At 52.3% G+C, this 26,102-nt stretch overlaps 1 protein-coding gene across 3 annotated transcripts in view; it reads right to left on the minus strand.

The window, feature by feature from the left end:
• RGS12 (regulator of G protein signaling 12) overlaps window positions 1-26,102 on the minus strand; it is a 108,047-nt gene that overhangs the window by 24,445 nt on the left and 57,500 nt on the right. For all 3 annotated transcript variants that reach the window (XM_035005400.1, XM_035005399.1, XM_035005401.1), the window contains one exon: window positions 24,358-24,379. In XM_035005400.1, coding sequence (XP_034861291.1) covers window positions 24,358-24,379 — 22 coding nt within the window. The remainder of the gene's footprint in view (window positions 1-24,357; window positions 24,380-26,102) is intronic.

Genomic DNA, 26,102 nt, shown 5'->3' on the forward strand with positions numbered 1-26,102 from the left:
GTCTGCTTCTCCCTCTGACCCTCCTCCCTCTCATGCTCTCTTTCATTCTCTCTCTCTCAAATAAATAAATAAAATCTTAAAAAAAAAAAAAAAGAACACCTACACATCACTAAGAAAAAGATCCGGGAACCAAAGACAACTGGAAGAACGGTGTGGCCGGTCACTGAGTGGGGGCTTGAGATAATTTTCAAAACACACTGTTAAGTATGAGCACCAAAACATTCTTCCTCCAGCCTTTTTTTCCCTGAGGCAATAAAGGCTGAACTGAGAACTGAGGGGTGAACAGAAGGTAACTGACCTCAGAGGAGCTGGGAAAGATGAGGGGCCAGATGTGCAAAGGCCCTGGGGCAGAAGGGGCATGACTCAGAGCCAGTGTGTCTGGGCTTAGGGGGAAATGGTGGGCCAAGGAGCACAGACTGTACCCTGGGGGCAGGGAAGAAGAAGGGAAGGTCAGGAAGACACTCCTTCACAGGTCCATCGGCCTGGCTGAGTGACAGGGCGGCCCGAGCTCTGCCCACAGGAGGGTGCAGGTGGTTGGGGCTGTGAGGGCAGGCGGGCACAGAGGAAGACCGGCTGCAAACTGCAGACACAGCAGCTGGACCCCAACAAGGGTGGTGGCGCTTTCTGGTGTCCTGGCATCTGGATTCCAACAGAGCAGCGTCAGAGTGATTTGGAACACCTGCCCTCCTCACTCCCAGGGCACGTGGGGCAGCAGTGAGGAGGGGCGCCTGGCACCCCGCCCTGGGCAGGTGCTGTGGGCCGCAGCCCGAGCATGAGAGTGGATGAGGGAGGACACGGCTCAACAGAACTTGGAAGTGAAAGGTGACCCATCTGTTGACTGAGCTCATTTTTACGAAACCTGGCAAATACTAATTTTTTTAAGACTCACAGATCAACAGCTGACACTTTAAAAGTCCAGTGGAGAAAGGCACTTTAAAATTGCGTCAGGACAGGGCGCCTGGGTGGTTCAGTTGGTTAAGTGACTGCCTTCGGCTCAGGTCATGATCCTGGAGTCCCGGGATCGAGTCCCGCATCGGGCTCCCTGCTCGGCGAGGAGCGTGCTTCTGCCTCTGACCCTCCCCCCTCTCATGTGCTCTCTCTCTCTCTCTCTCAAATAAATAAATAAAATCTTAAAAAAAAATAAAATAAAATTGAGTTAGGACACTCCTGATGCCCCACCCGCCCCACATGTCGTGCCGCCCCCAGACCTTGGGGTCCCCAGTGTTGACAGTCCGGCGGGAGGCAGGCCGAGACGCACGCCGGCCCGTGCAGACACAGGCGCAGGAGATGAAGGGGAGAGTCCCCGTGGCCGCAAACCCACTCCTCCTGAAGGCGCGCAGGCCCCAGGGGCTGGCTCTCCCAGGGCCCCGCAGGGTCGGGGAGAGTCATCTTGCCGCCAGGCTCCCTGCACCGCGGGAGGAAAAGCTGAGGCTCCTTCCCACGGTCTCCTTTTGTTCCCTTCTGTTTTGTTTCTCATTGAAACCATCAGAATGCCCGCTGGGCCTCAACTCCAGAGCCAGAGGAGCTTAGAGAGGGAATATGGGACACAAGGACCCCGAAGGAGCCGCTCCCCGACCCCCGCAGGGCAGGCCACACACTGTCTGAGGCCACGGACTCGCCACTTCCCTCCCGACAGCCAGATTTCAAGGAACATGCACCGTCTTCAAAGTGGGGAAATCAGAGATAATTGCCGGCTGCACAAAGCACGTCAATCCCAAGCTCTCCTAACCAGAAGGTCTCCTAGCAACTTTGACTGAAGGCACGTGGTGGGTGCCAGGGCCCTGGGGCGGGGGAGTGGGTGCTGCTCAAGTGAATCCCAGCCCCTTCCACGCGTCCGCACCACTCAGGGGCCGGCACCTCGCTCTCCATACCCACCGTCAAAGCCTGAATTTCCTAACTCCACATTCAGGCTCGCTCTGGAATTGTTCTCCAGCCCAGACGACAGTGCACATTTGAGAAAGAACTGATCCTGAGGGCCAGGGCCAGACAGGAGAAGGAAATGAGAAGGCCCAGTGCGTCCACCGCACCGCCTGAGGCTCCTGCTTGCTCCGAGCAAGGAGAAAACGGCAGCTCTGCCCAGGATGCCCACAGTCCCGCGTTAAGGCATCATGCTAGGGAACAGTCCCTGCGCTTGGTTTCTTTTGTTTCTTTTCTCTTTCAATTGGCCAGTTTGAGTCAAAGAAATGCCTTCCCGGTGAGAAAGTTTTTAAAGTCCGTTTCGGATTTGCTTGAAAACCGGAAAAGCCCCCACCTTTATACTGGCTGGATAAACACGCGCGTTACGTGTTAGAAATGATGTCGACAACGCCTGGGATTACAATCTTATAGCTAATTCCGCACCACAAGGCTTTAGCCCATTACCTCACCGGAACATCCCGTCCAAACCATCATCTCAAGCCCCTTAAACGTGTAAATCACAACTTGAGGTCAGGATCCTGGGCTACCTGCCCCCGGCCCCCTGAGCCCCCTGAGCAAACATACCTGCAGCCTGCTCAGGTCAGCCAGCCCCCGACAAGCACGACAAGGCGCACAGACCACGAGGGACTTTACCTGGGTAAAGCTGATAAGAGCCACCGTGATGCCACTTAACCAAATACTTCCAACCATTCACCGCAAACCACCCCTCCGAATCCATACCAGGCTCAGCCGGCACAGCCCCCAGGGCCCTGGGCAAAGGCTCGGGCCACACACAGAGACATTGTTCCCAGCTCACGCTCCCCAAGGAGGCCGGTTAGCTCACTCCCCGGCAACCTGGGTCCGCAGGCCAGGCCAACAGAGGCGGCGCTCCCCCTTCGGGCTCACGCAGAGGAAACCAATAGTCTATTCAACACAGAGCATCACAGGGGCTGCATGCATAATTCACGGTGAGACCTTTAGCCACCGCTGCTCACGGAACTTGAATTATTTAGTCGGGCAGAGCTCAGCTAGAGAAGCTGCGCGCTGGAGGCCCGCGTGCCCAGGGGGAAGCCTCCTTCAGAGCTTCCCCACAGGCTGCCGCGCTTTCCGTGAAACCGCCAGTGGGAAAGGAGAAAAAATAAATCCTCGTAGCTTTTTATGATAATTGTGAGGCTTTTAAACTTGGATTTCCCGATGTAGCTGAGAACTTTTCTAAATCCCATAAACACAAAGGCCTGTCTTTTCAAAATGAGACCAGAGAGTTCACCCAAAACTGCAGGGTGTCAGGAACAAGTATTGAGTTGGGTCATAAAGCAGCGCATTTTTAGCAGAAGCGCGGAAGCTTTCTTTTCGAAACCCGCAGGGGGCGGGACCGGCTCTGGCTGACGTGTGCCGTCCCCACGGGGACGCGGTTCTCCCGCGGTTCTCCCGCGCAGGTGCTCGGTGGCCCCTGACAGTTCCGGGAGGACGGAGAGACGAAGCGTGGCCCCCGCGGGTCCTGCTCCCCCATCAACGTCCTTTCTAGCCTCACATTTCTGAAGCACGTGAAGACACCCCACAACCACTCGCGGGGTGGCAGCAGCGTGTAGGAGCAGGCTCTGCTCCCTCCGGGCCGCAGGGTCTCCCGGCCCCGGGCGCCCCCCGCCCTCGTGCGCGAGGCCAGAGCAGGTGAAGAGGCCGAGTCACTGGAGCCACGGCTGGTGCGGCTCCCAAAGGTGGAGCCCTCAGGGCAGCGAATCAGACAATCAGACGGGGCGGCACAGGGGGCTGAGCCAGCAGGTGCATGCAAACCCTCACCTGCACTAAAACTGCCCCTTTCTGAGGGCTCTAAGTGCCGTCTTCTGGGGGCGACTTTTTATTTTCGTACACTCTCAAACTTGCAGAAAGGTGACAAGAATAGTAAAAGGAACTCCCACGCACCCTCTACCCAGATTCACCAGACAGCTACCTCCACTCTGCCCTATTTGCCAGATCATCCTGTCTCTCCCCCTCCCTCCCATCCTCCTTCTCTACACACACACACACACACACACACACACACACACACACACACACGTACCAAGCTGTTGGAGATTTAGCTGCAGATGGCGCCCCTCTTTGCCCCTACATCCTTCAGTGTGCATTTCCGAAGAACGAGGACAGTCTCCTCCACAAACGCAGCACTATGACCAAACTTGGGAAAAGCACCACAGTCCGTACTCCAATGTCACCAACAATGTCATTTCTACTATTTCCCCAGGTCAGCCCAGGATCAAATTCAGCTCACATAGCTGTCATGTTTCTCTGAAAACTCCCGGCCTTTGTGTTTCCAGACCTCCACCCTCACCATTATTTTGTAGACTGCCCCTCAATGTGGGCTGTCTGATGTTTCCTCGTGATTTGGCGGGAATCCTCAGGCAGTGACATATGTCCTTCTGGGCACCTCTCATTAGGAAGCACAGAATGTCAGTTTATTGCAACCCTGGTGATGTTTGGGTGGGGCATCTGCTTCCCCCACCACAGGGCTGCTGTCTCCTGGGGGGGGGGGGCAACGGGTGACTCTGGTCCCCCATCCGGCACGTGGCCACCACCCTCCTCCACTTCCAGTCAGAAGTCCACTGTAAGGAAGAGCTTTCCTTTCTTCCCCATTTTTACAAATTCATTTATCTAGATGAGCAGGCACTCAGTGGGGTTTTATTTTATTCAGTGGCTTATACTCCATAAATATCTGGGTTTTTTCTCCTCCCTTTTTTGTATGCTCTGCCTCCCGTGGCGCTGGCCCGTGTCCTTCCCGTGAGCCTGCATGCGCCCTGAGTGTCTCCTGATTTTCAAGTGCGCTTTCATTGCTCCGGACCAGCAAGTAAGGCGTGGCGTCAGGGACCACTGGTTCCTGTTACTGAAGAGTGGTATTCGGGCACCAGGATCTGCACACGAGGGGTGCTTGCAGCCACTGGCCGGTCTCACTGTTTCCAGAACTTTCCAGCGGACAGAGCTAGGAAATAGATTCACACGCACGCACACAGCCACAGGAGCATCTCCACATTTATCTGTACATCTACTAGAACCATGAGTTCATATTGACACCTCCAACTCCGACCCAACCCCAAGCACATTCTCCCTTTCCTATAACTCCCTCCCCAACTGTGGAGAACTGGGCTCCCATTGTCCTGGATTGTATTTGCTCATTTGCTCAAGCCCAGAATACACCTGAACTCTCTACAAGATCATTTAAGAACGGCCAACCCACACCACTGCAAAAAATAAACCTACTAACTGCAGTCAGTCTTTCTTTGTAGTTCTTTTTTAGATAAAATATACACAGAATCAAATGCACAGTCTTAGGTGTAGGACTCAGTGAGGTTAGACACCCCACAATTCGCATGGAGGCTCGGGGGCACGGAGACACGTGGGCCCAGACAGGGGAAATCTACATTCTGAGCCTTTCCTCCCAGTCGGCACTAGAAGTCTGATTTCTCACTGTTCTGGAAGAGCAGAGCAAGACACACTCTCCACGTCTGAAATGACACAAGTCCTTCTGAAGAAGGAAATGCCAAGCAGATGGGGTAAAATGCTGCAGGAGCTCACGAGGCCACGGGAGTGGGCAGAACAGTAACCGAAAAGGGTCAGTGTGGGAAGTGTGAGGCGACAAGCGGAGATGGGTGCATCTTGCCACTTGTCACACTGAATTTTCAGGATTCTGGTCTCAGAGCCATCCACTAACGACCACAAGTGACTAAAGGTGGCATCCGACCGCAGGGAGCCTCCGGGACTCCCCAAAGGGCACATGGGACATTTTTCAAAGATGAGCCATCATCAAATTCATTTATTACACTGGTTTAGACCTAAAAAATGTGCCTTATTCACTTACTAGTTAATTCTTTGTGAAATCAATTTATTTCATTCCACTGAGTAAAACATGTATACTTTATGAAAGCAGTGTTCTTTTATCCTTGTGCCAAGGGCCACACGGGAAGTGTAGCTCTCCCAGTTGCAGCCTGCCCTGTCCACAGGACACTGCCCGATGCAGAAGCCCAAGGACCCCAAATTTGAGCTCCACCAGGAAGATTCAAAATGCTGCTGACCCCTCCCCACAGCTGAGGTAGGGCCACCCGCACAGAATACTAACGGCACAGCGACGGGCCCTGGGCCTGCACTGACACGGGGCAGGGGGAGACAGGGCAGGGGCACTTTCCCCAACAGGCCCGGGGGCTGGAGCGCTGGCCCTCAAGAAATGAAAAGGATTGAGCACACACGACCCTAAAGGATGTTTGCGGCAGGCAACGTCCTTCCCCAGGGACAGCGCTCAGGGCCCACTCCTGCGAGCGGAAGAAAGGTAATCGTGAGACAAAGGAAAAGACCGACTTTATGTGGCAGGTACACACAGTGCAGCCATAATCCGTGCCTTCTGGGGCAGTTATGGAGTCACGGCGTTTTAATGAAGATGGTAGGGTAGATAGAAAACCAAACACTATGGAATATCTGTGCCCCTTCTATGGCTTCCAAAGAAAACAATCATGTTTAAAAAGTCATTTGTCCAAAACTGGGTTCCAAAAATCTGGTCCCCATGCTGGTCTCATGTTCTCTGGGAGCCTTCAGCCTCCCCAGCCCAGAGAAAGCTGGTGTTCACCTGCTCTTCCTCCAGCAGCAGGGGCTGTGAGGCTCCCGGGACCGCAGCCAGCAGACTGTTTCTCCAGCTGGTGGTACTGAAGCCTGGGGTGCCCACCTCGCAGGCTGGCCACGGGGATCTGTCAAGCCTGACTCTTCTGTGGAATAAGCAGATGATCGGAGCTCCGCTATACGGGGAGCCCATTCTCCACGTTTTCTTCCTAAAACTGGGTGGGGACATTTAAGATGACTGGGAGGTAAATGGGCCACCTCTGGTTCTCATTTGATAGATATTTGTTGGAGGTCAAAGCTCTGTCCTAGGAGTAGGAGTCTCCAGCCCAGCTCCACCTGGCACAGGTGTGGTGGCTCAGAGCGTGGGTTCCGGAGTCACGCTGCCTGGTTGAATGAGAGCCCCAGTCTTCCCAGCTGGGCCCGGGACTCACCCTTCTGTAAAACTGTGGTAAAAGTCATGTGCCGACTCCACGGGGATACCGTGAGTCCCCTCCTTACTCAGGATTGTGACAAACACTGCCAGGCTCATAGGAGGCATCAGTAACATCAGTTGAATAAGTGGGTCGTGTATCCAAATACACGAGCTAATGATGTGGTACAGGTGGAAAGGCACGTAACTTGAAATTATATGTATCTTGTGGTTTTAATGCACAATTCATGAAATATTTTCTCCTTTAAAAAATTTAAACATAAACCTAAAATCTCTATTGACCATTACCTAAAATCCCTGCCCTATCTTCCCTCTCCAGAGAAAACCCATCTTATTAATTTGGTGTTGATCTTTCCAGATATGTTTTAATGCTTTTACCAACATATATATGTTCCCATAGAAACAATGTGTATTGTTTAGGAAAGCTACTAATTTTTATCTTTCTGAATTCTATTAGAGTTCTGAAAGGCCTGGCCATCTGATTGATGTGCTTTGGGTTTTCTATTTAGATGCTAATAACATTCAAGAATAATGATAATTTGGTTTCCTCCTCTCCAAGCTTTTTGAACGTATTTCTTTTTCTTGCCTTATACTGTTGGCCAGAATTCCCGATATAATGTTACATAGTTGCTGAGACAGGGAACATCCTTGCCTTATTCCTGGCTCTAATGAGAATGCTTCTGATGTTTAACCATCAAGTATAACTTTTAAAAATCAGAGCGGGCAATTCTATCTGGTACTCCTTTAGCCTCTATTACGATAATCATATGGTTTTACTCTATCACTCTACTAACACGCATAATCCGTTTATATGCTTGTACTATTCAACTACCAAATACAAGTCCCATGAAGTCAGGGACCCTGTTTTGTTCACAAATGTATCTCCAGTGCCCAAAACAGTTTTTAGAAGAAAGCAGGAGAAAGTAGGAGCTCAAAATATAATTGCTAAATGAATAAATGCCTCATTAGTTTCTGCTTTATTATTTCCTTAATCTTAATTTGCACTTATTTTTCTGTTCTATTTTCCTACCTTCTTATGTTGAAAGCTTAGCTCCTATATTTTCTAACTGTTCATTTTTATAATATATACATTTAATGCTATGAAATTTTCTCTGGAAACCACTTTGGCTACATCCCATGGTGTTAATATGTAGCACTATAATTGGGAAGCAGTTCTAAACTGTATTGTAATTTCCAGTTTAATTTTCTCCTTGACCCACAGATTATTTAGAAGTATAGCTTTGAACTTTCCATGTGTGAATTATTTTTTGCTGTCTTTTTTGTGATTGACATCTATTTAATTACACAACTGTCAGTAGATGTGCTCTGTATGCTATAAATATTTTTAAAATCTGTAACAATTCCATCTGTGGCATAGGATAATAGTCAACTATAGTCAACACCTTTGGAAAAAAGTATATTCTCTATTGGGTATAAAGTTCTATATACACTTGTTAGATTTTATGTTTCCATTTATTTACCAGCTCGATGTCTTAGTTTCTGAAAAAGTTATGTCACAGTCTCTCCAGGAGTACGTGTCCACGTGTATTGCGGTCCCATCTAAGTTTGCTTTGTAAATGAGATGCTCTATTTTTGGTGCACAGAGCTTCTCTTCTTACATTTTTTTTCACTATGTGTTATTCTGTCCAAGATTCGTATTCTCATACCAGCTTTTCTTTCTTAGTATCTGCCTGTTATATTTTCTTTCATTTAAGTATTTCAATCTGCCAGGGCTATTTGTTTTAAAGTTGGACTTGCAACAATCTAAGTAGAGAGTTTGTGCTGTTTGATGTTTTTCTCTTCCATCGAACTTGAAATCTTCTTCAGGACCTGCCCTAGGCTCCTTCTCTGCCCAGTCCCTCTGGGCAGCTGTATCTGCTTCCAGCGTTCCGTTACACTGAAACGCAATCAGAACAACAATGGCGACACTAAGCGGTAGCTCGGTCGCCACAGCTTGTGATGATGCACCGGGTGCTGCTCACAGGGCACCACGTGCATTAACTCTGAGAGTCAGTCCTGGAGCCCCCTGCACAGATGGGAGCACTGAGGCACACCACCAGGGGCAGAGGTGGGCTGTGGCCTCACTGTGCACCCCGCTGCCTCTCACACTCCAGCCCCCACTCACCCTGAAGGTTTGAGACTTGCCTTTTCTGCACCATCTCTAATTCTTCAAGCTTACCCAGGCATTCAATTCCACTGATACACTGATGACTCCCGAACTTTCTGCATTCTGTATCTGTTTATCTAACTGTCTACACAGCATCTCCCCTTGGACACTGAGTGAGCATCTCGAAAACCCCAGGTCCAAAGCAGAACTCTTGTTATTGCCTCACTGTCTGTTTCTCCCCATCCTACTCCTTCGCATCCCTCCCCTAGGTGCCAAAGCAAAATCCCAGAGGTCAGCTTGGGGACCCTGTCTCCTCACTCCACGCTTCCCCCATGGACACAGGCATTCTCTCTCAGGTTCCCCACTGCCCCTAGCTGCCCCTTCTTGCCTTCTCCTGACTCCTCCTGTCTCCCCAAACCCATACTAGGGCTAAGCTCAATTCATGTTTCAGGCTCAGCTTTGCTCGGCCATGCCGACCCCTGGCTGGGTCAGGTCCCGCACCTTTGCCACTCCAAACAACATCACACCTGACCATGGTCCACCAGTTACCCACAGGCAGGCATGGTCTTTCCACTGGCTTCTCTCTAATGTGATGGGTCACCTTATACACAAATCCTCAAAAAGTCTCATATGTTGCAGGCTTCTCCCTCACCTTATTTTGGACAATGGAATCTATTTGAGGGTGACACATTAGCCTGAAATCATCTCAGTTAATCCTGGTTTTAGGTAGTTATGGAGATCAGTCACCTAAAAGAAATAGTTAGTTAAAAGACAAATAAACCAAGCCAGATTTAGTGTTTATTCCTGGGGAATGACCTCAAGATTTTTATAGAGCAAGGCAGTAAGCGGCTACATAATGAAGATCACAAATGTACAGTTACAAAACAAATTTTTACACCCAACAGTCTTAATGTCAATGGCTGTTTGTGGCTTTATAATAACATTTCCAGGGAAAGCGTCACTCAGAAGTGCTATATCTCGACCAGCTGAGACAGAAGCGAAGATGACTGGAGTACGGCCAGGGACGCACACACTGGCTGAGATGCACAAGCAAATGCATGGTGCCTGGAAGAGCAGGAGTGACCCTGAAGGCACACAAAGCTGAGACTACACCACAGATCTCATAGCGCTCCAAGAGTGAGAGTAATTACAGCATGAAGTGTCGACCCAATGACAGACAAAGAGGCCAATGGAACAAAAGACAGAGGCCAGAAACAGACCCGCAAATATATGATTACCTGATAAAGGTGCTACTTCAATTCAGTGAGGAGAGGATCGGCGTTTGCGACACCTGGGACCAGGTCAGCTGGACCTCAGGTGGGACAGACGAGTCTTGTCCCCCGACTCACACTGTGCCCAAGAAACTGCTTCCAGATGATCTGAGATTTCAGAGGGAAACACTAAAACAATGGCTTTACCTTCACGGTCACGGGACCGCAGAAGGCACCACTAGCGGAGTGAACCGGTGAGCCACAGAGGGGCTTACCTGTACACACAAAGTTAAGACAAGCTGATTTCTAGGATATATTTTTTAAATTTTCTACAAATCAATAAGAAAAGAGAGACGACCTGATAGAAAAATGAGCAAAAGTCTTGCACAGGCACTTCACAAAGAGGATATCCAAGGGGCCAAAAACGCAAAAGGTGCTCGGTTCACTGGTCATCAGGGAACTGCAATCGCAAACCACGCCCCAACGCCCCATATTCCCTACTTGATGGATAAAATGCAAAGGGACAATGTGAAGTGTGGAGAGGATGTGACCCCACACATGCTGGTCGGTGCACATGCAGTAGAACCATTCTGGAACGCTGTATTTACGCCAGCGTGGAGCCGCCTGTCCCAGCAGCAGTGCTCATTGATGCTCGCCTTGAGTCCCACGCGGGCATGTAGCAGCGCGCCACCAGCGACGGCCAGCACTCAAACCCACTCAAGTGTCAGCAGCAGTCCCGTGGACTCATGGCCACGGCCACAGAAATGAACGGTTATTGAGATGCACAGCATGTATAAAACTCATAAGCCTCAATGAAATGACAGCAGCTGGACGCCGAGGAGGGGGTGTGGCATGAGCGCATTGTGTTCAAGTTCAAAAACAGACAAAGTGAGCGATGGGGTCAGCAGTCAGGCTAGTGGTCCGCTTCGGGGTCAGGGACTGGAAAGGGGTACAAGGGGCTTCCGGGGGCTGGTAACACAGTGTGTTCACGTTGTGGAAAGTCCTCAGGCCACCTGTCGCAGGTGTGTGTCTACTTGCAGTGTATGGCTTATTCCCCAAGAACAAGTCTCCATGGCTCGAAGAACAGTTGTAACAAAAACACATCTGAGGTGTCTGAATGAAATATCAGGAAACGTGAGAACAGAAGAAAGAACAGCCTTTCCAAATTAGCATCACGAAATGTAAAACGCAACTTTGTAGAATGAAATCAATTATTCTATTAGACTTTGTTACTGACATCCCTTTCTAGAGTTGTTACCTACCGTTTCTATACTCACATCAGCCAGGACTGAGTTTGGGGACTTGTCGTTAGGAACAAAGATGGGGAGCTGTCTAAAGTGAGGACTGTCCCATGTGTGTTCCAAGTGGATGTGTCAGCTGGGGGGGCAGGTAACTGTGCATCTGTGCTCTTGCATTTCCCCAGCAGCGGGGACAGTGACCGCACGCGCAATCTGCTGGAGGGAACAGTGGTGTGCCTGCAAAGAGCTGGGGCCTGAGAATGGAGAGGCCACGTGTGAGCAAAGCGGGCAGAGAGGGTCGAGGGCGCGCTGCGCGTGGGTCCGGGGCTCTGGTTCCTCGCCTCCTTCCAGCCGCCAGCAGGATAGACGCAGGGAGCCTGGCCAAACCCAACCTGCGGCCGACCCCTTCCTCCCAGATTCTAGCCATTTCTCCACAGGTCGGTCACTGCTGTGTCAGTGAGCTGGAGCTGGAGTAACGGGGACTAACTCAAAGGGTTGTCTTTGTAAACCTGGGGAAAGAGGACGTATGTCAAGACTGTCAGACTTAGCAACACTTCAAACACGCGTGAGAGCTTTTCAGCAGCCAAGAACTGGGACAAGTGAGGCGCACACAGATTTGCTTCTGGTGGTAGCAATGCACTGAGCACTGGTACACCTGAGATGAAGCTACAGGACAACCCGTGACGGGCCTCCTGTCCACATGCAGTTAGCGGGCAAGTGCGTGCGCTGCTGTCGGACTGCGAGGGTCAGATGCCCTGCCCCTCTGACCTGCGAGGCTGTCGACCTGCAGACTGGGAGCTGCCTGCTCACAGGGAGGACTACATGGGTTCAAGCATGGGAAGCACCCAGGAGAGCCCCTCCTAGCTCGAGGAAATGCACTCGGGCCCCTGGTGTTTCTCCGTATGGAGCTAGACAGCCAGGAATCCCTCCTGACGAGGTAAGCTCCCCGCATAGATTGCTTCCAGTCAGAGGAAGGGCACTTCCTGGGGCCCTCTGGGATCCCCTGCACTGGTTCCTAGAGAGGACTGGGTGGTGCTGGAGACACAGGATGCCCCCCAAGTGGGAGGCAGAGCCTAGTTACGGCGGCCACGGGAGGCCCGTCTGGGAGAGTCAGGGCAAGAGTTCCTCGTTCATTTCACTGGTTCATTCTGGCGCCACAACAAATTCCACCAGAATATTACAGGAATGTGAAGGTAACCCAGGCTTACTGGATTCCAGAATTCGGTGTTTGCTCATTCACTGGCTGTTCCAAGTGCCCCACGCTGAGCTGGTGCGGGATACACCAGGGACAGGCCTGGGGGGATGAGAACCCACTCTTTCTGGTTGTGAGGGCAGCTTTTATCCTCTAGGTAACGGGAAATTTTGGGAGTTCTTTGTGCAGGAAAGTGTCATGGTCTGAGTTTTGTTTAGAATTTGAGAGACCATATCCCACAATTACAGTGAAAAAAATTATATCACAAGAATTCTATGTGTGGCACCGATGGGGTAACTGGGACCGGTTGCCACATATTATAGAAAACTAGGCAAAACAGACCAACAACAGCTCTCAAAAACTGGACCACAGTCACTGTAAGACCCTGATTCCTGATGGAAAAGAAATCAGTGAGGTGAGTCCTGAGACTGCCCAGCAGCCCGCCACAGGCGCCCAGAGGGCAGCGTGGGGAAGGGGGAGCCGCACAGACGACATCCCTATCACTGTGCTGGACAGACAGAGACTAGACTCAGGGAAGCCCAGGGTGGCTAGAATCGGCAGGGGCCGCACGAGCGAGGGGAGAAAGAGCTGCGGGGAGCTCACAGGAGACCCTGGGGCCTGTTGCTGAGTTCCGGCTCACGCAGGCACAGGGTGAAACCCCACAAGGCTGGGCAAAGAGCAGCCGGCCAGCTGCAGGCTGGCCTGCTCCCACAGCTCACGCAGGGTTGGGGGATCTCAGAGTCCCAAGCAGTTCTTGTTGGACACGTGCCCCTCAGTGGAGACCACACACGTGTCAGGCTTAAGTGGCGTGGCTAAGGCAGCCTACAGGAAAAGCTACCTTAGACTTGCCCTAAAAAAGCCTAAAAACAAGCCTCAAAGAGATCGAGCCAACCACAAGTAGCTTTACTGCCTATTAAACAAACTTCTGTACTCTTCAAAGGAAGACCACAAAATCCAGCACCAGTTGAAAATCCCTAGACGTGTGAAGATGCAGAAAAATGTGACCCATAACCAGTCAACAGGACAGACTCACGAATGCAGCGATGGTGTGTTAGCAGCCAAGGACCTGAAGACGCGCAGAGATGCTGCGAACACGCTCATGGGTGTACGGATGGCAGGGACACAGTGAGGAAAGAGCAGAAGGGCTGGAGGAGCCACCAGGGGCACTGCCGAGACAGAGACACGGCCTCGGAAGTGAGTAGGTCACAGGACGGCACGAATGCATATTAGACACTGTGGAAGAAGAGATCAGTGGACTTAAGGACGGAGCTAAGGAATCTACGAACTGTGAAGCATAGGAGAGAAAAAGAAGGACTAAAAATGAACACGTCTCCAGGGCGGTAGGAAAAGCTCGAGTGGCCTAACATTCTTGTAATTAAAGTAGGAAATGCCTGATTCTCAAGAAGCACATACACAACAAAACCAAACCAAGAGTTATCATAGTTAAACTGCTGAAAACCAGCAAGAAAGAGAAAATCTTAAAAGCCTTCTGAGTGGTATGCCTAGATGCATACCCTTTACCTTCTTACAGTTTATCTAACTTGGGGACAAGGGAGTTTTTCCCTCTTTGCACAAAAACTATTCAGAGAGAGTCCTTGGGAAAAGCCCTGAGTCTTCCCCGACCTCAGGGTCTACTTTTAAACCTTTCCTCTAAATTATTCTGGCCAATCAAGTTTTAGACCCAATCTATAAAATGTGTTTTCTCAGCAACTTTATGAATATTCTGAGAGTGAATCTATTAAAATTTTTTAGACCACTTTGAAAGTCCTTTGGTAAAAAACCTCCAACATATAAAACAATATGATTTCAGCAGACTCTTTACGAAAGTATAACACAGACTGAAAAATGCACGTCACAAGTGCATAGCTGGATTTTCACACGTGAATGCACCCTTGGAACCAGCTCCCAGATCAAGAGGCAGAACTTGAGCAGCCCGGGAGCTATAACCACTTCCCAGATAGACACACGGCTTATGAAAACAGCCTGTACACTCCACTCTTTTTACACTACAGTTTCATAAAAGAGCCTCCCCCCGCCCAACCAAGAATCAAAGTAATCGATTCCCTTGGAGTAGGAAGGATATACACCTGCTTCCAGATAGGGCCACTCAGAGGAGGATGAGGAATGGACACAGGAAGGGTAAAGAGGGGACCTCCACTGTGATTTTAATGCTTTAGAAAAAGGGTCTAAAGCAAATATGCTCAAATGTTAACATGTGTTACTTCTGGGAGGTAGGTATATGCTCACTGGCTTTATTACTTTAAAATTCTGTTTGCTCAAAAAAAGAAATTCACAATAGAAATAATTACTAATAGGGCGCCTGTGTGGCTCAGTCAGTTAAGCGTCTGCCTTCAGCTCAGGTCATGATCTTGGGGTCCTGCGATCGAGCCCCATGTCAGGGTCCCTGCTCAGTGCGGAGCCTGCTTCTCCCTCTCCCTCTGCCCCTCCCCCCACTCGTGTTCTCTCTCTCTCTCTCTCTCTCTCTCTCTCTCGCAAATAAATAAAATCTTAAAAAAAAGAAAGAATTAGTAATAAAAACTCTCTCCAAATATCATATAGAACTGGAAAGAAAGAAGCACATTGGAAGGCATCTTGGCAGAAATCAAGTTTCCATGCCTCCCCAAACTAAAATCTACAGTCTGACTAGTGTTTACAAATACTTAGTACTTCATTCCCCATAAATACACTATGTTATTCTGGCTATAATTTTTCAGTTCTAAAGCAAACCATAAAGAATGTGACCAAAATAAAGAGTTCTGGTTAAAAGGGCCCCTCTCACACAGCAAATTACAAATTAACATTCCATCTCTACTATTTAGCAAACATTTTTGAAAAATGTTCAGCTAGGTTACACTGACAACAGCTTCTTCTCTGAATAAAGGCGGATGCAGGTCAGCCCCCCGCTACTCCATCAGCAGGGGTCACCTCCTGTCAGGGCTCACAGCAGCCTGACTCTGCACCCGCATGGCGATCCCCCAGACCCCCCAGATGGCAGAGGAGATGAAGACACAGACGGAGAGGACACACCCCAGAGGGCAGCCTGGGAGCCGTGCAGCCCCACGTGGTGGGAGCCTGGGCGACGCTGGACACGGAATCCTGGTGAAGGTGGAGTTTCATAGAAGGAGTCAGTTATCTCCAGTGAACGATCAGAAGCAAGAGGGAGTTTATCTGCGAGTTACATTTATTCTCGTGCAGGATGATGTTAAGGGAGAGACTCTCCAAATCTCAAACACCTAAAACAGTAAGAGTCACTTCTAGAAATCAAAGTACACTATGAATGTGAAGTGAGTGGAGCTCAGAGCCTCGAGGCAGACCCACATGGAGAGCTGGAGGTTGGCTTCTGGTGGGAGGAGGCAGAGACCCCCAGCTTGGAGGTAGGAAATGGGGGTCCTCCTGTGGATCTGATCTAGACTGTGCCCACCATCGTTCGCTGGGTGTCCAGCCAGAGTTAAAGAGGGGACAGAGCCTGGAAAGACATGGCCTGGCAGCCCAGGGAGCTGTGCTCAGCCTGTCAGGTGTGTTCAAACTTCTGGGGGGCAGAGCCCTTGCTGAGCCCCGGAGACAGAACGGCCAGACCCAGCCCCTCACCACCCAGTGCCCAGAGGAGCTGGCGAAAAGGGGGATTTGTAAAGCTCTTGTCTACAGCAACCTACTTTCTCCACTTTCATTTCCTACTAAAAGTTGTATTTAGAAACAAAACAAGCCTGCACATGGCAGCATCCCAAGTAAGTACGGGCACGTGAAGTAGGCTCCCAGGCCCCTTCCCCACACCACTGCAGGCGGGAGGGGGGCGGCAAACTTCACAAAAAGCAACCACAGGAGGAGGCCGTCTCATGCCATAAGCTTCAAACAGGAGAAAGGAAAAAAAAGGAAGGGGAGAAAAGCCAAAGAAAGATTAAAAAAAAAAGTTTCTGCAGGTTCTCTGCCTGACCACCCCTGAGTCCCCAGCAGTTGTCCTGGGGAAGGAGGTGACTCAGCAGAACCCTGACATTCTCAGTAAGGCAGGCTAATGGGGAAGATGAGGAGAGTGGGGATAAACCTTTGTGGGTACATCCCCAGCTGGCTCTGAGGATCTCGGCCCAGGCAGGGAGGACGCAGGGGCTCAGCGCTGAGGTCTCCCTAGGCTGAAGAATGTCGGTACCAGAAAGTGATCAGGGTCATGGCGACCGCTAACCTACATAGATGGGAAGATGAATGGATAGATGGGTAAATGGATGGGTGGTAGATGGGGGGGTTAGTGGAAGGAAGGATGGGTGAGTGGATGGGAGGTGGGTAGATGGAAGGATGGATGGATGCGTGGATGAGTGGAAGGCTGGATGGGTTGATGGACGGATGCGTGGATGAGAGAAGGTATAGAACATGCAAAAGACAAACACAAAGCCTGGTCTGAAAGGAAACATAGCACAAAGAACATTAAAATTCTTCATGTTCTAGGAGGGAACGAGGAGAGTACGCAGCTGACAAAACAAATTCCTCAAGATCAATACTATTACAGACCCAATAAAGAGGAAAAAAGAGACGAGATAGGTCTGAAAATCAAATTAATGACTTAGAAATAAAGACTTTTGCAACCAAGCTGTATGGAGTATGATGAGAACAGAAGCAGCAGAAACGTGAGGAACAGAGCACCGGTGGGCAGTTAGAAAGCCGCTGGTGAGTCCAAGTGAAAGAGCAGAGACAGAGAAGCCCTTGGAAGGGCTGACGGCGAGCTGTCTCTCCCGCACTCCCCGCAGAGCGGGAGCTCGCAGCCGTGGGCTGAGCATTCCACGGGTGACCGTACTCTGTGGCTATGAACCCAAGAGGGGTGGGAACACAGGAGGAGCGCGTGGGGGCTGCTGGCCGGGCCTCCCTTGGGCGTCTGAGCCACCGAGCAGCCTGAGGGCCCCCGGCCTGGTCCTCTCTGCTGATGCCACACCACAGGGGACCCTAATCTGCACGGATGACCTGGCGCACCGGGCAGCGTGGCTCCGACCTGCTGTCCCCCAGCCTCAGCTGCTCTCCGGAGAAACACCTGCAGTGACGTTTACCTATTTCAGGGTGGTTGGATTTGGGTTGATTTTTTTTTTTAAGATTATTTATTTGAGAGAGAGAGAAAACACGAGCAGGGGTGGGGGGCAGAGGGAGAGAATCTCAAGCAGACTCCCCACTGACCAGGGAGCCCGACACAGGACCGGATCCCACGACCCATGAGCTCACAACCTGAAGTGAAATCAAGAGTCAGCCGCCCAAATGACTGAGCCACCCAGGAGCCCCCTGGGGTGATTTCTTTAAGCCGTTTTCTGTTTTACTTTTTCTTATTACCTAAGTTATTTATGATACGTATGTATCATTTTACCCAAAAAGGTCATTCTCCTCAAATATAGAACATGTAAAAATAAAGTGGGGATTCGGCATCTGTGGCTGGGAGGGGAGACGAGGCATCGGAGCTGAGCCCGTCGGCTCCAGTCACCCCGCGGCTGCCACCCGCCACATGGCCTTACCTCTTGGAGGCTTAGCTCCCGCTCTCCCAGCCTCCGGCATGAGCGGAGCACCGTCCGTCCCTGGGTCCTCTGTGTAGACGTGTGCCGTGGCAGGAGGAGCGAGCTCAGGGCTCTGGAGGGCTCCGGTGTGTGAGGATGTCAGGGTTAGTCACCAGTCTGCTGGTGGACATTGGACCTGCCTAGCAGCGGGGCATCAAGATGGGGGCGGGGCAGGCACCCAGCAGAACTCTCCTCCTCGGCCCTCCCCGTGCTCCCACGGGCCTCTCCTCCTCGGCCCTCCCCGTGCTCCCACGGGGCCTCCTCCCTGGGCTCTTCCAGGCCCTGTGCCACACTCAGAGAACGCCAAGGCTAAAGGTCTGAACTGCTCGGCGCTGGCCATGGCGTCAGAAGCCCCTCTGCAGAAGGTTGGCGAACCCTATCTGGTAGACGAGTCATATCCAAAATATATAAGAAACTCATACAATTCAGTAACCAAAAACCCGAGTAACCAGATAAAAAGGACCTGCACAGACAGTTTTCCAAAGAAGACATACAACAAATGGCCAACAGGCATGCGGAAAGATCCTCAACATCCCTCATCATCAGGGAAATAAATGCAAGTCAAAACTCCAGTGAGCAAGTCCCTCACCCCTGTCAGGATGGTTTTCATCAAAGAGACAAGAAACAACAGGTGTTGGCGAGGACGTGGATAAAGGGGACCCTCGTGCACTGTTGGTGGGAAGGTAAGTTGGTGCAGCCGCTGTGGAAACAGTATGGAGATTCCTCAAAAATAAAAATAGAACTTATCCTATGACCCAGCAGTCCTACCCCTGGGGATGTGTCTGAAGGGACTGAAATCAGGACGTCAAAAAGAGATCTGCACCCTCATGTTCACAACAGTCAAGACATGGAAAAAAGGGTTGGTCGACAGGTGAAGGGATAAAGAAATTGTGACATCTCCCTACGGTGGAGTATTCTGCCTTCCAGACACCATGGATGATCCCGGAGGATGTTATGCTACGTGAAATATGCCAGACCCAGACAGTCAAATACTGTGCATTCTCCCTTGTATGTGGGATTTAAAATATAGCTGATGCTTGAACATCGTGGGGGTTGGGGTGCCCTAACCCCAATCCCCGCATAGTCAAAAATCTGAAAATCCACGTATAGCTTCTGACTCCTCAAAAACTTAACTACTAATGGTCTCCTGTTGAGAGGGAGCTTTGCGGATGACACACACAGTTGATCCACACATATTCAGTGTGTCATTTGTTATCATATGCTGTATTCTTAGAATAAAGTAGGCCAGAGAAAAGAAAATCATTAGGAAAATACACTTACAGGACTGTCCTGTATTTATCGGGAAAAAAAAATCTGTGTCTAAGTGTGCAGTTCAAACCTGTGTCGTTCTAGGCTCAACTGTAGTCAAGTCCACAGAGGCAAAAGGCAGAATGTGGTTAGCAGGGGTGGGGCAAGGGGGTCGCCCGAGGTGCTGGTCAAGCTTTACAAGCTTTACCACAAGTTCCAGTTATAAGATGAGTAAGTTCTGAGGACCTCAGGTACACATGGTGACCACACTTCACAAACCTGTACACTTGCGGTTTGCTAAGAGAGTCAGTGTTAAGGTCCTCACCCCCCACACACACGTAACCATGCAAGGTGATGGCGTGTTAATTATCTTGATTCACAACGTATATGTATATCAAATCATCACGTCACATACCTTAAACACATACAATTTTTATTTGTCAACTATGCCTCAATAAAGCTGGGAAAAATTAAAATAATTATAAAAAAAACACAAGAAGCCTGTGTGCAGAATAAGGGTACTGGGAGCAGGGACGGACCAGAGTGCACACGGCCAGGTACCAAGTGTGGCCGAGGATGCGCAGCCTGAACTAGCAGCCTTCCTTCCGGACGGCACCTGTCCTAAGACCCAAGGTCCATGACATGTATGATCTTAGTGGCTGGCTAAAATGACATAGGAGTTGCCCTCTACTCTGACCACAGTTACTAAATGATCCCAACCTGCTAGCACAGCCTCTTGGCTCCCAGTTACACAGGAACTAACGAGCAGGGGACATCTCCCCATCTCCCCGCTACTGAGCGCTGAGGACTGAGGCAGGACGGGCACTGCCCCGGAGTTTGCAAAGCCAAGGCCTGTGTGCTGGGTCGATGGAGCCCGGCGTGGCCCCAAGCCCTGGCCACGCAGGGCTCCTCAGCCGCCCTGTCACCCCTCACCCGCCAGCCCAGGGACACGCCTGCCATCTCCCCACTGCCCAATGGCTCGCCGTACTGTGCACGCCCCTGGAAAGGGCAGACAGAAAACAGGGTAGAGAGTAGGCTTAAAATCAAAGGCCATCTGCATTCAGAAAACAAAGAATTAAAGATCACATGTCTTTTATCAGGTATTTCTGATTTCAAAAAAGGTTTCCGTTTTGGAACAGGAGGTTAAAGGTTAAAACAACCAAAACTAGTAGAAATGACTGCTTAGCTTATGGCACGGAGTTTACAGCTGACTTCAAATATATGTGTGTTTGTAGTAAGAGGTGATGGATGGCAGCTTCTGGAGGAAGACAAGAGACTGGCCACACCTGCCCCATGTGGGCCCGCTGCCTGGGAAGAAGGCGCACCCACACTCTGGCGCTCGGGCCGCGGTCGCAGCGCATGACTCAACCAGACCCTCTGCTTTTGTGCTCTACCAAATGCAGTTCTGCTGAGCTTGTCTGCTTGTGTTTGGAGAGGGTTCCGCTAAGAAATAAAAACTTAGGAAGCCACTGTCCCAACCGAGGCTCGGGCGGGCACCTGCGCATCCTGTGAACGCCTTAATTCAGTCATTCGTCCAGCAGACACCCTGTGTACCGCCCGCCGCACGGGGTGCCGAAGCCACCACAGGGAGGCCACCTGCTAGTGGGTGGACGGGCAGGCAACACAGCCACATGGATGAATAATTAGGATGGCGGCCCTCGTCGGCCGTGCTGGGCAGAAACGAAGCCGGGCTGGGACTCAGAGTAAGGCTGGCGGCGGGCACAGGCCCCTCTGAGGAGCTGCTGCCGGATGGGGACGTGGCCTGAGTGGCATGCGAGACCAGGGCAGGAGGACGGTGCCTGGCGAGGCGAGGGAAAGCGCCACCTCCGGCCCCGGGGCTCGGAGCAGGCAAGCAGCAGGCCCAGCTGGGTGTCAGTGGGGGAGCAAGCCGCAGAGGGCCAGCAATTTCGGGGAAGGGAGCGAGGGGAGGCGTCCTGGCGTGGACAGGCCCCCAAGGGGACAGAGAGGCTCTGGGAGCAGCGCAGGGAGAGCTGAGAGCCGGACGGGTGAGGTGACGTTCATGAAGCAGCTGGGGCGGAGGTGTCGCGTGGCCCCTGCAGGGACTGCGCCCGTGGCCATGCCCGCGCGTGCCTGGGGTGGGGACGCTTACGTGAACGCTCCCCCTCACTCCTCACTTCTCAGCTTCAAAAGGCACATCTAGGAATGGCAGAAACCAGCCTAACCTTTTGGGGACGTAGGAGTTGGGTGGGAGGGGAATCCTGGCAAAGCTGCTCGGTATGGGGTGAAAAAAAGGAGAGAAATAAAATACAAGAATAAGCGTTTATTACAAGGAAGCCGCACTGTCCCGAAGCCCAGACTGAGAGAGCCGGCTGGCCCCTCTTGCGGCCCCACCTCTGCACTTCTGGTTTTCGGCTGTGGGCATCCTCTGTGAGCAAGTTTTGAATAACTTCCCACAGGGCGACGGCTCCATTTCTAAGCCTCTCTGTAATGCTAGAATGTCCTTCCTTTCCTGGAGGCAGAATCTGCCCCTGGACTTCACCCCCCCCCCGGTCCTGGCTTGCCCTCCACGGAGGCCGACCTCTAACCCTGCCTGCACAGGGGGTCTCTGGCTACGGGGAGCAGTCGAAGAGCCCCTCTCCTTGTGAGAAAGTGGAAAATCTCTTCAAGTTGACGAGGATCACAAAAACAGCACTGTCCACTTCCTTAAAACGAAGCCACACAACTAGACGGTGAGAGGCTTCGAGATAAAGAGACGCTATGTGAAACGGAAGACGACAGTTACTGACGGTGTTTCTGAGTGGGTGACGACTCCTCACCAAAGCCACGCGGGACATCCACGTGGAGACCACCCCAACCTGTGAATCGGCTCCCTGGGCCCTGCCCTCCTCCCGGAGCAGATGTGCTGCTTGGGCTCCCAGGCCCCTCGGAGAGCCCGACTCTCCCGGCCGGCACAGCATCTCACACATCCCCGTGTGGAAACCCACCCCGAGCCTCCACCTGGGTCCACTCAGCAGGCTCCTGTCCGCCGCTGGGGAGGTGTCCCCGGGAAGCGGGGTCAGGGCCGGGGGGGCCAGGGCTGGACCTGGGGTGGGAAGACGGGAGCCACGAGCCTCAGCAGCCGGGTTCCCCCCGCAGGCTCTGTGCTCGGGCCGACCTCAGGGTCTGAATCCCTGAATCCCAGCCACTAACTTCGTGTGTGACTCTGATCAGTGTAGCCTCTTTCGGGCTCATCGGCAAAGATGGAGGAATCCAACGTATACCTCCTAGAACTAGCATACAGATTCGATGAGGAAGTTTTTCTTCTTACAAATCAAAAGAGAAATCGAAGGTGGGAAAATAATAAAATCATTTAAAAAACAAAATAAAACACATATACGCTGTCTGGAGCAGTTCCTAAGATCCAGGGTGTGGTCACGAAATAGTGAGCCCCTCCCTTCCAGCCTATGGCACGGAGGCCCCAAGACGGAGAAGGGCCCGGAAGGTGCCCGGAGGCACCCAGGTCCGCAGGGGTGGAAGACCCTGCAGGGGAAGGGCCCTGCCTGCCACTAGCAGGCACCACTTCCTCAGGAAGGACACACAGGACCTTGAGTTGGGGGCTCCCCACGCTTGGGGGGCTTGGCTCTGTACACATTCTAAGTGGACGAGATTCCCAACCTCCGGGGCTCCCGCACCCGCTGCTGACAGAACAAAACTGTCACGACGATCGGGCTTAATATTTATGATGAAACTGAACTTCTCACATTTATAAATCTCCTACAGAAAGGAATATCTTCTACCAGGAAAGAAAGGGTAAGCATGAACAGAACGCTATAGAAACCAGTCACTTTTGTCCTGGATTTTGTTACCGGGCCTATTTCTTTTTTTTTAAGGTGAAGACCGATTAAATGGCATGATTATCACTGTACGTAAAACAGGGAACGTAATTCCTTTTATTAAAATAAGTAAATCCCCACACAACCTTCAGGATCCGTGGCCCCAGCCTCAGGGATCAGCACATCTGTAATTCAAGAGGTGCTCGGCAGGTACTCCACGAGCGGCGGGGAGCAGGGCCGCAGGCTCGGGGCCCAGCCGCCCACTGTGCCAGCCGCCCCATCCAGGGCCCACCACCAAAGCCAGCCGTTGTGGGACAACAGAAAGCATCGAGAAACCTACGCTGAGTTTCTCTTTCCCTTGCAGTCCCCAGGCACCCTCGAACCCCACACCTGTCCCGCTGCGGCCACCACCGCCTGCCCTCCGATCCACAGCCAGCAGACCATGAGAACACGGGGCTCATACCTTTAAATACACTAGAAAATTCAACTCTCAAAAAACGTAAGAATAGATTAATTAAAACATGTGGAAAACAAAAGGGAACTTGCGAGCATAAGGACCTTCATGAGTATCGTAGGAACTTTGGAACCAGCACTGAGCTAAAAGAACGAGGTTCCATCAGAGCTGGTTCCATCCAGTCAAAGAGGACACCTGTGGCCTCCCCGTGTTGGATCACTCCCAGGAAAGGAGTCCCCACGTACGATACTATTTAGAGGCAGGAAGAAGGCTTCCTTTCCACCCGGGGCCGCAACTCTCCCACTGGGCTCTTCCTAGGAAAGGGACACAGAGCACCTGAGTCTCACCCGAATTTCCAGAATTGCTCAAATTCGGCCAGAGCTCTGAAATCTTGGCTTGCTGCTTAGCAAGCCGGCGTGCTTGGACTCGTCAGGACAGGTGTGGGAGGACGCCACCAGCTCAGGGCCAGGCTCGTCACATGTCTCTGCAACGAGCGGCTTCCAGAACTCGCGTCCCGGCCACCTGGGAGCCACGGCAAGCTCCCCCACCTCTGCCCTGACTCAAACCCTCCCCCAGGGGCCGGGGAGAGGCAAGGCAAACATCTCTTCTGGGTGAATCAATGGCAAATACACTTTCACAATTGGAACACTTCATTAAAAATAATAAAAGTAGACATCAGAAATTGTGACTTACCCCCATCAGATACAGTTGCAGACTGAAAGAAAAGAGAGAGAGACATGAGTTAATGAAGCCTCATGACAAGTCGGGAAGCAGCAGGTCCGTCGTGTGAGCGCAGGGCTCCCGGCTCCGGGCGCGGGCGACCCAGGACACGCGGGCACCCCAGTGAGCTGAGCGCCGCGCTCCCACTTCCTGAACGAACCCCGCCCAAGCCGGGCGGGCCGGGGACACAGGGCTCTGCGCAAGTCATCACCACTTTCATGGGAAGAGAACAGATCCCGGCACGTTCGACACCATTAGGAACACCTTGGAGAAAGCTGGCTCAGGAGCCCACATCAGTGCGGGCAGCGTGTGGGGCGCACGGGGCACCGGGGAGGCAGGCCCCCTGCACACCGCACCCGGGGCCACCCCACACCAGGCTGCTCGATCGCCTCCACCTGCGTGGGGACCCAGGCCCAACCACGGGGTGCCGGGGACAGGTGCTGGTGACAGCCCCGCAGGGGTCAGCCCACAGCCCGCCCGCCAGGAGGGAGCCTGGAGCAGAGGAGGGCGGTGGGCGGTTGGCTCAGAGGCACCAGGGCAAGAAGGAACACGTTGTGCAAGGGGAAAACAGGCCAGTAGGCAGCAGGAGGCCGTGAGGGAGGGCCTGGCAGGACGGACGGTCGGAATGACAAAAGGCCCGTCTGAGGAGGACGACTGGAAGGTGCTGCGCAGGCCGAGGCCCGTAGGGAAGTGGGGAAAGGGGAGGAGCGGCTGAGGAAGGAGAGCATTTGGGTGCACAGACACGGGAAGCCGGAAGGAGCCAACAAGGAAAGGACTCGAGAGCCTACAGGGGACACCCTGCAATCCTGCTGGGCGTCCTGGCCCCAGCAGAGGCCGTGGCTCCCCAGGATGGCGTGTGGGTCAGGCCCCAAGGTTACAGGTGCTGAGACACTGGCCCTGGGCCCCCCCCCGGCCATCCCCCGGCTGTCACCGTGCGCAGGATCAATCCTCGCAGCTACATGTTCTCGGTGGTGACCAAAGCCCCCGGGGCTCAGGCCTGGCTACAGAATCCCTCCCTGGCGCCCTGGCATGGAGAAAGACCCCGTGTCCTCTCTGCAGAGGCAGGTGAGAGCACAGTGCACAGCATGAGGAGGGTCTTCCCAAAGGCCCAGCTGACAGCCCATTCCTGGCACCAGGCCCCCCTTAACCTCACCTCCCAGGCTGCATGGAAGATGGGGGACCCTCTCCCATTCAGAGCCCCTCACCTCGTGGGACTTAGACCCGCAAGGCTAGAGGACCGGCTAAGGGAGGACCTTCTGGCCCAGAAAGAGGGCCTGTCCTCCGACAGCCCGGGGAAGCCACCTCCTGACCGTTTTGGAAACGGGGCTGCTCACGGTTTCCAACCATCCTGAGTGCTGGGGCCAGAAATACTCTAAAACTGGACCCTGGCACCTTATCAAGACGTTCCCAACAGTGAACACACACACTGGTGCCATGTCCGGTTTTTACACCACCATCGGGCCAGATGGGCAGGCGAGTATGGGCCGTGGCAAGCCAGCGCTGGGCCATCAGCCCTCTGCCACCAGACCCCTGGCGGTCTTTACTGCAGCAGTGCGGGGCAGGCTCCCTCCCGGGCTGACACGAGCAGTGTGCAAAGCGGTCCTTCCCGTCCTCACAGTAAATCACCTACAATCCTGTTATAAGTTCAGTAGTATGAAGGCATGTTATTCCCTGGAGATTATGAGAAGAAAATCCGCAAGACCACACACAAAATCAGA

This window comes from Mirounga leonina, unplaced genomic scaffold (genome assembly GCF_011800145.1).
Source record: "Mirounga leonina isolate KUSES-001 unplaced genomic scaffold, KU_Mleo_1.0 Mir_129, whole genome shotgun sequence".
Classification (NCBI taxonomy): Eukaryota; Metazoa; Chordata; class Mammalia; order Carnivora; family Phocidae; genus Mirounga; species Mirounga leonina.